The following is a 15,490-nucleotide window of genomic DNA, read 5'->3' on the forward strand; positions in this document are numbered from 1 at the left end:
GCAGCACTAACCTTTGACAATCTTCATCAGATGACACTCCTAGGACATCATGTTACACAATACATGCATTTTTTGTTCGATAAAGTTCATATTTATATATAAAAACAGCATTTTACATCGGCGCGTGACGTTCAGAAAATATTTTCCCTCAAATGCTTCCGGTGAATCAGCGCTACAATTTACAAAATTACTATTCGAAAACATTGTTAAAATGTAATATTGTCATTCAAAGAATTATAGATTAACATCTCGTGAATGCAACCGCATTGCCAGATTTAAAAATAACTTTACTGGGAAATCACACTTTGCAATAAACGAGGTGCTATGCTGAGAAAAATAGGCTAGGCGATACAGGTTAGCTCCATCTTGGAACCATCTAAAATCAAATATACTATTGTAAATATTCCCTTACCTTTGATTATCTTCATCAGAAGGCACTTCCAGGAATCCCAGGTCCACAACAAATGTAGTTTTGTTCGAAAAAGTTAATAATTTGTGTTCCAATAGCTCCTTCTTGTTAGCGCGTTCCGAAGGCTATTCATAATGTACTGAAGCGTGCGGGACTTGTCGTCACGAATGTGCAAAAAAAATATATTTACGTTCGTTCAAACATGTAAAACGTTGTATAACATAAATCTTTAGGGCCTTTTTCAATCAGAGCTTCAATAATATTCAAGGCGGACGATTGCATTGTCTTACTAAATGTTTCGGAACGAGAGGGTACCCACGGGCGCCCGCGTCATAGTAGTAATGGCCCTTCCCCTATGACCAACTTTCCAGGCCTCTCGTTCGGTCAGTTTTTACCGGAGAAGACTCAAACCACTTTGTAAAGACTGTTGACATCTAAATGAATCCTAACTCACGGTGTGTTTCATAGGCAAAGTGTTGAAGGTGATTCCACAAATCAGATTTCCACTTCCTGCATAGAATCTTCTCAGGTTTTGGCCTGCCATATGAGTTCTGTTATACTCACAGACACCATTCAAACAGTTTTCGAAACTTTAGAGTGTTTTCTATCCAAATCTACTAATTATATGCATATTCTAGTTACTGGGCAGGAGTAGTAACCAGATTAAATCGGGTACGTTTTTTATCCAGCCTGCAAATACTGCCCCCTAGCCCCAACAGGTTTTAAATGAAGAGTTGATGCACTGCACACTTTTTTAATAGCATCATTTTTAATATTTGGGCTTGGGGAGGGTATCAAGTCAAGTCGAGTCGAAAGGCTCAAGTCCAAGTTAAGTCACGAGTCATTGGTGTTAATGTCAAAGTCGAGTTGCGAGTCATCATATTTGTGACTCGAGTCTGACTCAAGTCCAAGTCATGTGACTCGAGTCCACACCTCTGCTAACTCCTAGTGTTGTTTTTAGCCTCCATTTGTTTCTGCCTTGTCACTTTTGAACATGGTTGTTATGTTGTTGTTAGGGGAAGACGGCTGCATCACCGAGCCTGGCGGGCCTGCTTGTTTTTAAGAGAGGGTTTGCATGTTCACGTTTCAGTGCAATCGATCACTCTGCGTGTACCGTGTGTGTAACTCCAGGGTCAGGGCTGTCAGCTAGACACAGCCTAAAGTGTACTGTGTGTATAACTCCAGGATCAGGGCTGTCAGCTAGACAGAGCCTAAAGTGTACTGTGTGTATAACTCCAGGATCAGGGCTGTCAGCTAGACAGGGCCTAAAGTGTACTGTGTGTATAACTCCAGGGTCAGGGCTGTCAGCTAGACAGAGCCTAAAGTGTACTGTGTGTATAACTCCAGGATCAGGGCTGTCAGCTAGACAGGGCCTAAAGTGTACTGTGTGTATAACTCCAGGGTCAGGGCTGTCAGCTAGACAGGGCCTAAAGTGTACTGTGTGTATAACTCCAGGGTCAGGGCTGTCAGCTAGACAGGGCCTAAAGTGTACTGTGTGTATAACTCCAGGGTCAGGGCTGTCAGCTAGACAGAGCCTAAAGTGTACTGTGTGTATAACTCCAGGGTCAGGGCTGTCAGCTAGACAGAGCCTAAAGTGTACTGTGTGTATAACTCCAGGATCAGGGCTGTCAGCTAGACAGGGCCTAAAGTGTACTGTGTGTATAACTCCAGGGTCAGGGCTGTCAGCTAGACAGGGCCTAAAGTGTACTGTGTGTATAACTCCAGGGTCAGGGCTGTCAGCTAGACAGAGCCTAAAGTGTACTGTGTGTATAACTCCAGGGTCAGGGCTGTCAGCTAGACAGGGCCTAAAGTGTACTGTGTGTATAACTCCAGGGTCAGGGCTGTCAGCTAGACAGAGCCTAAAGTGTACTGTGTGTATAACTCCAGGGTCAGGGCTGTCAGCTAGACAGAGCCTAAAGTGTACTGTGTGTATATCTCCAGGATCAGGGCTGTCAGCTAGACAGAGCCTAAAGTGTACTGTGTGTATAACTCCAGGGTCAGGGCTGTCAGCTAGACAGGGCCTAAAGTGTACTGTGTGTATAACTCCAGGGTCAGGGCTGTCAGCTAGACAGGGCCTAAAGTGTACTGTGTGTATAACTCCAGGGTCAGGGCTGTCATCTAGACAGAGCCTAAAGTGTACTGTGTGTATAACTCCAGGGTCAGGGCTGTCAGCTAGACAGGGCCTAAAGTGTACTGTGTGTATAACTCCAGGGTCAGGGCTGTCATCTAGACAGAGCCTAAAGTGTACTGTGTGTATAACTCCAGGGTCAGGGCTGTCATCTAGACAGGGCCTAAAGTGTACTGTGTGTATAACTCCAGGATCTGGGCTGTCAGCTAGACAGAGCCTAAAGTGTACTGTGTGTATAACTCCAGGATCAGGGCTGTCAGCTAGACAGGGCCTAAAGTGTACTGTGTGTATAACTCCAGGGTCAGGGCTGTCAGCTAGACAGAGCCTAAAGTGTACTGTGTGTATAACTCCAGGATCAGGGCTGTCAGCTAGACAGGGCCTAAAGTGTACTGTGTGTATAACTCCAGGGTCAGGGCTGTCAGCTAGACAGAGCCTAAAGTGTACTGTGTGTATAACTCCAGGATCAGGGCTGTCAGCTAGACAGGGCCTAAAGTGTACTGTGTGTATAACTCCAGGATCAGGGCTGTCAGCTAGACAGGGCCTAAAGTGTACTGTGTGTATAACTCCAGGGTCAGGGCTGTCAGCTAGACAGAGCCTAAAGTGTACTGTGTGTATAACTCCAGGGTCAGGGCTGTCAGCTAGACAGAGCCTAAAGTGTACTGTGTGTATAACTCCAGGATCAGGGCTGTCAGCTAGACAGAGCCTAAAGTGTACTGTGTGTATAACTCCAGGGTCAGGGCTGTCAGCTAGACAGAGCCTAAAGTGTACTGTGTGTATAACTCCAGGATCAGGGCTGTCAGCTAGACAGGGCCTAAAGTGTACTGTGTGTATAACTCCAGGGTCAGGGCTGTCAGCTAGACAGGGCCTTCCTCCCTGTTTTCTTTCCTAACTGAAGTACTGTGGTGTAGGAGTTTTTCTAGGTGGAGTCCATTGTTTGATGTGGGCTGAGTTATTTTAGTAGTTACAGTCTATTGTGGTCTTAATCAAGATCACCAACATCGCGCCACTGAGAGGGATCTATGAAAGGGATTTTGTTGGATGTTTTCCCGCTTGTTATTTCTTTGGTCTTTGAATATCACTCTCATTTCGCTCCAGGGCCTTTCCTTCAGTAGTGATCCAGGGCCTTTCCTTCAGTAGTGATCCAGGGCCTTTCCTTCAGTAGTGATCCAGGGCCTTTCCTTCAGTAGTGATCCAGGGCCTTTCCTTCAGTAGTGATCCAGGGCCTTTCCTTCAGTAGTGATCCAGGGCCTTTCCTTCAGTAGTGATCCAGGGCCTTTCCTTCAGTAGTGATCCAGGGCCTTTCCTTCAGTAGTGATCCAGGGCCTTTCCTTCAGTAGTGATCCAGGGCCTTTCCTTCAGTAGTGATCCAGGGCCTTTCCTTCAGTAGTGATCCAGGGCCTTTCCTTCAGTAGTGATCCAGGGCCTTTCCTTCAGTAGTGATCCAGGGCCTTTCCTTCAGTAGTGATCCAGGGCCTTTCCTTCAGTAGTGATCCAGGGCCTTTCCTTCAGTAGTGATCCAGGGCCTTTCCTTCAGTAGTGATTCCATCTCTTTGCTGTGGTTGATCACAGCAACTTAGGCACACACCACTAAGGGATCGAAGAGCCTGACGATGCCTACATTTCCCTTTTCCTTTGATTCATTTGTTAATGATTTATTTGTGCATGACAAGTTGTAGGCCAACTTTACAAGACTTGTGTTTATGACTTATTCTGTTTCGTTTTGGGGGAAACAGAATAAGGCGAGAGGGTGATTTATGAACCGTTTTCATGAGGGCCTCAACGAGCTTCCCTGACCAACACCCCAGGGAGGCATTGCAGAGATATACTGTATGTTATTTTTACCAGAATTCATGAAAAAGCAACTCCCAAGAATGGACCTCTGAGAAATATAGCTGCGGTCCTTTCTTGGGTGTAGCAGTCTTCTGCCCTAATGTTTAAAAGCCTTCTATTAGCCTGTCCATTTACTCAGACAAGCACTCCATTCTCACAGAGACCTTTGATAGGATCGGCATAGCTGCATAAATTACCAACACCACTTGAGAACCTGCTTCATTTTCTTGTCTTACACTTGAACTGGTCTCCTATATTTTCAGCTTTAAGAATATGGATTGTTATTGGTACAGTTGGTCCCACAGCTCTCTGTGAGCTAAATCCACCATTATAAATCACAAGGCAGGGTTGTTGTTGACGCGGTCGGACCTAAAGCTGGTAAAACTGCAGACTTACTGATTCACATAGCACATTGTGACTGCTTTAATTCCTCCCCACCCCTGTGTGTGTGGGGGGGTGGTGCGTGTGTATGTGTATGGCCGTGTGTGTATGGCCGTGTGTGTGTGGCCGTGGGTCTGTGCGTGTGCGTGTGAGAGAGAGAGAGAGAGAGAGAGGTAGACAGAGAGAGGTAGAGAGGTAGAGAGAGAGAGAGAGAGAGAGAGAGAGAGAGAGAGAGAGAGAGAGTGTGTGTGTGTTCCGGTGAGTGGGATGGGGATTTGTCATACTCCCTGTTAACGTTGGCACACGTGGACGCCCTCTGTCCCAGCCTCACGGGCCCTACCCACTCTCCCACTGCAGCAACACTGCTGCAGCAGTGCTACACACAAACGCACACATACACACACACACACAACCTGATCCACTTTGTTTACAGTCCTACTGTATTATCAGGCTACCGTGGGGGAGTGAGTCTCAACAAATCCATCTGCTGCCACTTCCCTAAGCAAATCTGCATCTTGTCTGAGCTGGAGATGAAATGAATACTGTAATGAGTACACACAGTAGGCTACACGTCACCATGGTGTTCTCAGAGTTGATGAGATGCCTAGCCATCAAGGGAGGGAATGGGACTAAGAAATACAATAACTAGTCTATGACTATGAAACAAAAAAACGAGCATCCTAAATTGGTTTTAATTACATGATGTAAAAAAATACATATTATCAGAACTTTTCCCTGACCTTGAGAGATGTGGTATACTGTGACCTGACCTTGAGAGATGTGGTATACTGTGACCTGACCTTGAGAGATGTGGTATACTGTGATCTGACCTTGAGAGATGTGGTATACTGTGACCTGACCTTGAGAGATGTGGTATGCTGTGATCTGACCTTGAGAGATGTGGTATACTGTGACCTGACCTTGAGAGATGTGGTATACTGTGACCTGACCTTGAGAGATGTGGTATACTGTGATCTGACCTTGAGAGATGTGGTAGACTGTGACCTGACCTTGAGAGATGTGGTATACTGTGACCTGACCTTGAGAGATGTGGTATACTGTAATCTGACCTTGAGAGATGTGGTATGCTGTTACCTGACCTTGAGAGATGTGGTATACTGTGATCTGACCTTGAGAGATGTGGTATACTGTGATCTGACCTTGAGAGATGTGGCATGCTGTGACCTGACCTTGAGAGATGTGGTATGCTGTGACCTGACCTAGAGGGATGTGGTATGCTGTGACCTGACCTAGAGAGATGTGGTATACTGTGACCTGACCTTGAGAGATGTGGCATGCTGTGACCTGACCTTGAGAGATGTGGTATGCTGTGATCTGACCTAGAGAGATGTGGCATGCTGTGACCTGACCTTGAGAGATGTGGTATGCTGTGATCTGACCTAGAGAGATGTGGCATGCTGTGACCTGACCTTGAGAGATGTAGTATGCTGTGACCTGACCTAGAGAGATGTGGCATGCTGTGACCTGACCTTGAGAGATGTGGTATGCTGTGACCTGACCTTGAGATATGTGGCATGCTGTGACCTGACCTTGAGAGATGTGGTATGCTGTGACCTGACCTTGAGAGATGTGGTATGCTGTGACCTGACCTTGAGATATGTGGCATGCTGTGACCTGACCTAGAGAGATGTGGTATGCGGGTCAGGGAGTTGTAAATGGCTCTGTGATCAGAAGGTTACAGCAGCTCACCCCCCTAAGCCGACCATCTAACCTCGGTAGTTTAGCAAATATCAATAATTTCTATGGACTGTCAGTGAGTCACCAAGCTTAAAAATGGCCGCCAGGCAACACGGTCCAATAATTCAGATGGCTCATGGCTTGGAGGTGGCTCATCAAAGACACCATCATAGATGAATTGATCAATGGGTATACAGCCTGGCTGTCCTCATCAAAGCCATTGAAATGCATGCGAGTACAAGGACATATACATGGCCAATCCTGAATTAGGCGTCACTAGTCCGCCCAGCCCAGCTCTCCCTGGGTGTGTTGTGGTTTGTGGTTATTTGTGCCCCTGTCCTCCCCCAGCCTGCCTGCCTGGTTGGTTAGCTGGCCTCCTGACTCCTCAGTATGCCCAGTGTAATCCATATCTGGGCCTCTATTTGGGTCAGTCAAGTAGTAACACACATTCACGTATACACACACACACACACACACACACACACACACACACACACACACACACACACACACACACACACACACACACACACACACACACACACACACACACACACACACGCGCACACACACATGTATACAAACACACACACGTATACAAACACACACGTATAGGCTACATACTTACAAGTACAAACAACTTCTAGAGGTGCCATGATAATGAGTGTCTAAGGATAAATGGTATCCTATCTTGTTCTATAGACATTATCATCACACTGATCATAATTCCCCCCGAGAGAACATGAAATAACAACTTCTGTTTTATAGCTGCATATGAGAACAAATGTTTATCCCTAGAGTTGAGTAACATAGGCAGTTGTAGTACAGTGAGGGAAAAAAGTATTTGATCCCCTGCTGATTTTGTACGTTTGCCCACTCACAAAGAAATGATCAGTCTATAATTTTAATGGTAGGTTTATTTGAACAGTGAGAGACAGAATAACAACAAAATAATCCAGAAAAACGCATGTCAAAAATGTTATAAATTGATTTGCATTTTAATGACTGTATTTGAACTTGTATGAATGCTGGTGTTGGGTGACTTGACATTAAAGGCTGTCTCTCCCAGTGTTCTAGAACTGAAGGTACTTCCCTGGGCCCATTCTGTCACTCAAAACTTTGAGCTTGACCAAATATCAAGTATGGTCCTAATTTATACTGAACAAAAAGATAAACTCAACATGTAAAGTGTTGGTCCCATGTTTCATGAGGTGATATAAAAGATCACAGAAATGTTCCATACACACAAAAAGCTTATTTTTTTAAATGTTGTTTAAATCCCTGGTAGTGAGCATTTCTCCTTTGCCAAGATAATCCATCCACCTGACAGGTGTGGCATATCAAAAAGCTGATTAAAAAGCATGATCATTACACAGGTGCACCTTGTGCTGGGTACAATAAAATGCCACTTTAAAATGTGCAGTTTTGTCACACAACACAATTCCACAAATGTCTCACGTTTTGAGGGAGCGTGCAATTGGAATGCTGACTACAGGAATGTCCACCAGAGCTGTTGCCAAAGAATTGAATGTTATTTTCTCTACCATAAGCCACCTCCAATGTCGTTTTTGCAGTACGTCCAACAGGCCTCACAACTGCAGACCACGTGAAATTATTGCATGATGTGTTTATATTTTTGTTCAGTGTAGTTTTGTTTTGGCCTTTTGAACTCACTAGGCCTAGGCTACATAACCTTGCCATATTTCAGTCCACAGAGAACAGCATGTAGGGTCCAGTACCATGTGACTGTGTTATGTAACCGTCCTGCGGTAGGCAGGCTGAGAGGGAGGGCAGGTAATAACAGGGTCTTGCTTTTTACTCACACAGACGACACACTGAGTCTGATCCTGTTCTGCTCTGTCCTTCAGAATGTTTCTGCTGAGGCCTTTTGTTTGCTTTTCTCTCTCAATACCATTCAGTGGAGAAGAGACTAGACTGTGGAGATCATCATTCTGCCTGGCAACAGCATTATTGAAAAGGACTAATAGCCTATTCCTCAGGTGCTGAAAAGATGAATGTCTCTTCTTTACGACTATAGTATAATATAGGCACTAGTGGAAATGCTACAGTGGTTGAATGTTACAGTGAAAAAGTATAACATTACTGCATTGTCTTAACTTTGTTGAGCAGGTGATCTACTGTACATGGGTATGGCTCAGATAGCCTAACGTTTTTAAGAACGTTGACCCAGTAACTGAAAGGTTTCTGGTTTGAATCCCTGAACTGACTAGGTGAAGAATCTGTCGATCAAATCAAATCAAATGTATTTATATAGCCCTTCTTACATCAGCTGATATCTCAAAGTGCTGTACAGAAACCCAGCCTAAAACCCCAAACAGCAAGTAATGCAGGTGTAGAAGCACGGTGGCCAGGAAAAACTCCCTAGAAAGGCCAAAACCTAGGAAGAAACCTAGAGAGGAACCAGGCTATGAGGGGTGGCCAGTCCTCTTCTGGCTGTGCCGGGTGGAGATTATAACAGAACATGGCCAAGATGTTCAAATGTTCATAAATGACCAGCATGGTCAAATAATAATAATCACAGTAGTTGTCGAGGGTGCAACAAGTCAGCACTTCAAGAGTAAATGTCAGTTGGCTTTTCATAGCCGATCATTGAGAGTATTACTACCGCTCCTGCTGTCTCTAGAGAGTTGAAAACAGCAGGTCTGGGACAGGTAGCACGTCCGGTGAACAGGTCGGGGTTCCATAGCCGCAGGCAGAACAGTTGAAACAGGAGCAGCAGCACAGCCAGGTGGACTGGGGACAGCAAGGAGTCATCATGCCAGGTAGTCCTGAGGCATGGTCCTAGGGCTCAGGTCCTCCGAGAGAGAGAAAGAAAAAGACAGAAAGAGAGAATTAGAGAGAGCATACTTAAATTCACACAGGACAACAGATAAGACAGGAGAAATACTCCAGATATAACAGACTGGCCCTAGCCCCCCGACACATAAACTACTGCAGCATAAATACTGGAGGCTGAGACAGGAGGGGTCAGGAGACACTGCGGCCCCATCCAATGATACCCCTGGACAGGGCCAAACAGGCAGGATATAACCCCACCCACTTTGCCAAAGCACAGCCCCCACACCACTAAAGGGATATCTTCACCCACCAACTTACCATCCTGAGACAAGGCCAAGTATAGCCCACAAAGATCTCCGCCACGGCACAACCCAAGGGGGGGGCGCCAACCCAGACAGGAAGACCACGTCAGTGAATCAACCCACTCAAGTGACGCACCCCTCCTAGGGACGGCATGGAAGAACACCAGTAAGCCAGTGACTCAGCCCCTGTAATAGGGTTAGAGGCAGAGAATCCCAGTGGAGAGAGGGGAACCGGCCAGGCAGAGACAGCAAGGGCGGTTCGTTGCTCCAGAGCCTTTCCGTTCACCTTCACACTCCTGGGCCAGACTACACTCAATCATAGGACCCACTGAAGAGATGAGTCTTCAGTAAAGACTTAAAGGTTGAGACCGAGTCTGCGTCTCTCACATGGGTAGGCAGACCATTCCATAAAAATGGAGCTCTATAGGAGAAAGCCCTGCCTCCAGCTGTTTGCTTAGAAATTCTAGGGACAATTAGGAGGCCTGCGTCTTGTGACCGTAGCGTACGTGTAGGTATGTACGGCAGGACCAAATCAGAAAGATAGGTAGGAGCAAGCCCATGTAATGCTTTGTAGGTTAGCTGTAAAACCTTGAAATCAGCCCTTGCCTTAACAGGAAGCCAGTGTAGGGAGGCTAGCACTGGAGTAATATGATCAAATTATCTGGTTCTAGTCAGGATTCTAGCAGCCGTATTTAGCACTAACTGAAGTTTATTTAGTGCTTTATCCGGGTAGCCGGAAAGTAGAGCATTGCAGTAGTCCAACCTAGAAGTAACAAAAGCATGGATGAATTCTTCTGCATCATTTTTGGACAGAAAGTTTCTGATTTTTGCAATGTTACGTAGATGGAAAAAAGCTGTCCTTGAAACAGTCTTAATATGTTCTTCAAAAGAGAGATCAGGGTCCAGAGTAATGCCGAGGTCCTTCACAGTTTTATTTGAGACGACTGTACAACCATCAAGAGTAATTGTCAGATTCAACAGAAGATCTCTTTGTTTCTTGGGACCTAGAACAAGCATCTCTGTTTTGTCCGAGTTTAAAAGTAGAAAGTTTGCAGCCATCCACTTCCTTATGTCTGAAAAACAGGCTTCTAGCAAGGGCAATTTTGGGTCTTCACCATGTTTCATTGAAATGTACAGCTGTGTGTCATCCGCATAGCACTGAAATGTAACATTATGTTTTCGAATGACATCCCCAAGAGGTAAAATATATAGTGAAAACAATAGTGGTCCTAAAACGGAACCTTGAGGAACACCGAAATTTACAGTTGATTTGTCAGAGGACAAACCATTCACAGAGACAAACTGATATCTTTCCGACAGATAAGATCTAAACCAGGCCAGAACTTGTCCGTGTAGACCAATTTGGGTTTCCAATCTCTCCAAAAGAATGTGGTGATCGATGGTATCAAAAGCAGCACTAAGATCTAGGAGCACGAGGACAGATGCAGAGCCTCGGAATGATGCCATTAAAAGGTCATTTACCACCTTCACAAGTGCAGTCTCAGTGCTATGATGGGGTCTAAAACCAGACTGAAGAGTTTCTTATACATTGTTTGTCTTTAGGAAGGCAGTGAGTTGCTGCACAACAGCTTTTTCAAACATTTTTGAGAGGAATGGCAGATTCGATATAGGCAGATAGTTTTTTATATTTTCTGGGTCAAGATTTGGCTTTTTCAAGAGAGGCTTTATTTTTAGTGAGTTTGGTACACATCCGGTGGATAGAGAGCCGTTTATTATGTTCAACATAGGAGGGCCAAGCACAGGAAGCAGCTCTTTCAGTAGTTTAGTTGGAATAGGGTCCAGTATGCAGCTTGAAGGTTTAGAGGCCATGATTATTTTCATCATTGTGTCAAGAGATATAGTACTAAAACACTTTAGTGTCTCGCTTGATCCTAGGTCCTGGCAGAGTTGTGCAGACTCAGGACAACAGAGCTTTGGAGGAATACGCAGATTTAAAGAGGAGTCCGTAATTTGCTTTCTAATGATCATGATCTTTTCCTCAAAGAAGTTCATGAATTTATTACTGCTGAAGTGAAAGCCATCCTCTCTTGGGGAATGCTGCTTTTTAGTTAGCTTTGCGACAGTATCAAAAATACATTTTTGATTGTTCTTATTTTCCTCAATTAAGTTGGAAAAATAGGATGATCGAGCAGCAGTGGGGGCTCTTTGATACTGCACGGTACCGTCTTTCCAAGCTAGTCGGAAGACTTCCAGTTTGCTGTGGCGCCATTTCCGTTCCAATTTGCTGGAAGCTTGCTTCAGAGCTCGTGTATTTTCTGTATACCAGGGAGCTAGTTTCTTATGACCATTTTTTTTCGTTTTTAGGGGTGCAACTGCATCTAGGGTATTGTCGATGTGCCCTTGAGCAAGGCAATTAACCCTAGTTGATCTGGATAAGAGTGTCTGCTAAATTATGTAAATGTAAAGTTTCTCTTACATTGGTTGCAAATCTGAGACTTAAAGTACGTATCTTTTATTACTGTAGATAAAACCACTCCCAATCAGACAACAATACAAGAATGAAGGCAAAACCACCACCAATTACCCAAAGCTAAAGAAATACTCCTCTGAGAATATCTCTTTCTCTCAGGGGGTTTTCATTTTGCATCCGATGAGGAAGCCCCTCTGAAGACTAGATTCATGTAAGATGAGAGCCTATAGTGCACTCCCATCTTTCCCAGGTCTCAGCATCTCAGTATATAACTGATAAATGAAAAGTGTCTGAGAGAGAGGGAGAGACGTTTTAACGTTAATGTGGACATTGGATAGTGTAATCTCAGATTAGAGCATGCATTAAACCAACAGTTCCAGGACACACTCACTAATTTCCTTCTGAAACCCTGGCCCCCTCATGTACAGTCACAGCTCTATGTACCCTCAGCCTCCTTTCAGCATGTCCTGTCTCTCCTCTCTCCCCTCTCCCTCTCCTCTCTCTCCCCTGTCTCTCCTCTCTCCCCCTCCCTCTCCTCTCTCTCCCCTGTCTCTCCTCTCTCCCCCTCCCTCTCCTCTCTCTCCCCTGTCTCTCCTCTCTCCCCATCCCTCTCCTCTCTCTCCCCTGTCTCTCCTCTCTCCCCCTCCCTCTCCTCTCTCTCCCCTGTCTCTCCTCTCTCCTCCCTCTCCTCTCTCTCCCCTGTCTCTCCTCTCTCCCCCTCCCTCTCCTCTCTCTCCCCTGTCTCTCCTCTCTCCACTCCCTCTCTTCTCTCTCCCCCTCCCTCTCCTCTCTCTCCCCTCTCTCCTTGTCTCTTTCTCTCACTTTCCCCTCTCTCTATATATACAGTATATACATCTTGCGCTCTATCTCTCTTAATCTCCATCTCTCTTTCTCTCTTTCTCTCTCTCTCTCCCCTCTCTCTCACTCACAACTGTCTTACAGGCTGTGTGAGAGCTAGGCCTAACCCAGAGAGCCTCCCCAGTCAGCTCACAATGCAATTAACCTCCACGGCCCTCCAGGTGCTAACCTGTCTTGCTTGACTGCTACAGGAGCTCCTATCCCGCCCAGAGACGGAAGAGGAAGCAAGACATCCCACTCCCTATTTTTTTCTGGTTCATATACAGTCAATGAACTAAGTAGTCCAGACCCAGCTGCTATCACATTGGTGACTTTGGGAGAGCCACCCCTTTAGTAAACCTGAACTGTGAACATTTGTTTCAATGGTAAATGGCCTGAGAAAGACCTCTTCATTTATCCACCATCTTTGTCGTGTCCCCGGAGTCAGACGTGTTCTGAAAATGTACTCGGTTCTGAGATGTGATTGGCATTCTAATTTCAAATCTTACTGGATTTGCCACTCACTGCCTCTGCTTAAAAACCCAACAGGATCTGCTGATTCACTCACACAGACCAGCCTGACATTTCCCCATCCCAGAACCAATCCTCTGAGTCATTCTAATTCCTAGCTGTTTGTTCAGTACACAACAGTACACACGCACACACACACACAGAGACACACACACAGACACACACACACACACACACACACACACACACACACACACACACACACACACACACACACACACACACACACACACACACACACACACACACACACACACACACACACACACACAGAGAGAGAGAGACACACACAGACAGACAGGAGGGGTTGGTTATTAAAGGCAGCTTTATTCATGTCTTATTACAGGATAAAGGAGAAGACTGAAAATCCCCCAGGAGGTGTGTGAGGAGCGAGTGGGTCCTCTCTCTCTCCCTCCCTCCCTCTCTATACTCTACCCTGTACAGTATGCACCAGTCTCTGCCCAGAGGCTAAAGCACTACTAATAGCCAGATGACTATGAACTAGGCCTTTACATGCTTAAATCATCAAATCATCTTTGATTCACCTCAAAGAGTTTTAAACAATGTTGTGAATATGTTTCCACCTTTTCCACAATCATTCTGTATTAGGCTAGTGTGGTTCAGTACAGGTTGGCATGGTTCAGTTTTCTGCTGTCTTACTGGAAGTTTAAAAACATTACTGTCGTTACAGTCTGCCAATCTCCATTTTAATGACTAACTCTCTCTCTCTTTCTCTCTCTCTGGCCCTGGCTTACTGGCGGCTATTCCCGTGGTGCATCCTGGGTATGTGCAGATTGATCGGCCACTCGATGGGGATTCACAGAGGAGCTCTCACCTGTGTCGCCTCCTGCCCTCCACCCTGCCGCCTGCCCTCCCTCTTCTGCACCTCCTCCACACACATCATGAAACTGGTATTAACTGAATGGCAATTGATATGGATTTTTACTGATTCTAGTAGACAGTAAACCAACTAACACAGAAAGGGAGGAAAAGCCATCTAATTTTCACACGTCCTTCTTCACACTAAATGAACCTGCCTGTGGGGTTCTGAGCTGCCTGAGTTGACAGCCCACCCTGAAAAACAACCCAATGCCTCTTTAAGGAACACACAAGGAATGTATTGTACGCTTTAAGAGATTATACTTTCTTCCTGATAACGACGTTCGAGGACATCGACAGCAGAGGGAGCTACTTTGAGGACGAGCTCACACCTGTCACTGCCAGTGTATGAATACTGATCTATTTTTTTATTTAGTTTTGAATCCATTTTTTTTTTCTGGAGCCTGAAGGGTTGTGCGTTTGGCTGTGTGCATGCCGAAAAAGAAGAAAATGGCTCCCCAGAACTCTGAGGCCGATGCTATGCAAGTGCAGGGGGTAATGGTGGTCCCTGCTGCTAAGAAAACCACCACAGGTTCTGCCTCCACAGGGGATAGAGGAGCAGGAGGAGGGGGATGTTTGGTGCTGGAGTCATGCCAGGAGGAGTCGGTGAGCGAGGGGTCTATAGACCGGATCCCGCTGCGCCAGTGGGTGATGCACGGAGCCGTCATGTTCGGACGAGAGTTCTGCTACGCCATGGAAACCGCCCTGGTTACGCCTGTACTGCTGCAAATAGGTAAGAGAGATCACTGTATGGAAAGCATGGAGATTGTACAGACATGTACACACATGTATGTAAACACACACACAGCAAGAGTTAACCAGAGTCATGCAGATGATGAAGGAGCCAGGTTGGTGAATTCACATACTCTACTATACTGTTGACGCTGCTCACACATCATATCCCCACATCTGTATCAACACATCATATCCCCACATCTATATCAACACATCATATCCCCACATCTATATCAACACATCATATCCCCACATCTATATCAACACATCATATCCCCACATCTATATCAACACATCATATCCCCACATCTATAACAACACATCATATCACCACATCTATATCAACACATCATATCCCCACATCTATATCAACACAACATATCCCTACATCTATATCAACACATCATATCCCCACATCTATAACAACACATCATATCCCCACATCTGTATCAACACATCATATCCCCACATCTATATCAACACATCATATCCCCACATCTATAACAACACATCATATCCCCACATCTGTA

The 15,490-nt window shown here is 45.5% G+C and overlaps 1 protein-coding gene across 4 annotated transcripts in view; it reads left to right on the forward strand.

The window, feature by feature from the left end:
- LOC106588990 (solute carrier family 45 member 4) overlaps positions 1 to 15,490 on the forward strand; it is an 81,646-nt gene that overhangs the window by 17,339 nt on the left and 48,817 nt on the right. For 3 of the 4 annotated variants that reach the window (XR_001324748.2, XM_014178587.2, XM_014178588.2), the window contains one exon: positions 14,140 to 14,958. Coding sequence is in view for 3 of the 4 variants with exons in the window: in XM_014178587.2 (XP_014034062.1) it covers positions 14,658 to 14,958 (301 nt within the window). In the remaining variant the exon portion in view is untranslated. Of the gene's footprint in view, positions 1 to 13,692; positions 13,725 to 14,139; positions 14,959 to 15,490 lie in introns of all 4 variants that reach the window. The other variant, XM_014178590.2, reaches the window with a different exon arrangement.

The sequence above is a fragment of the Salmo salar genome, chromosome ssa27 (assembly GCF_905237065.1).
Source record: "Salmo salar chromosome ssa27, Ssal_v3.1, whole genome shotgun sequence".
NCBI lineage: Eukaryota > Metazoa > Chordata > Actinopteri > Salmoniformes > Salmonidae > Salmo > Salmo salar.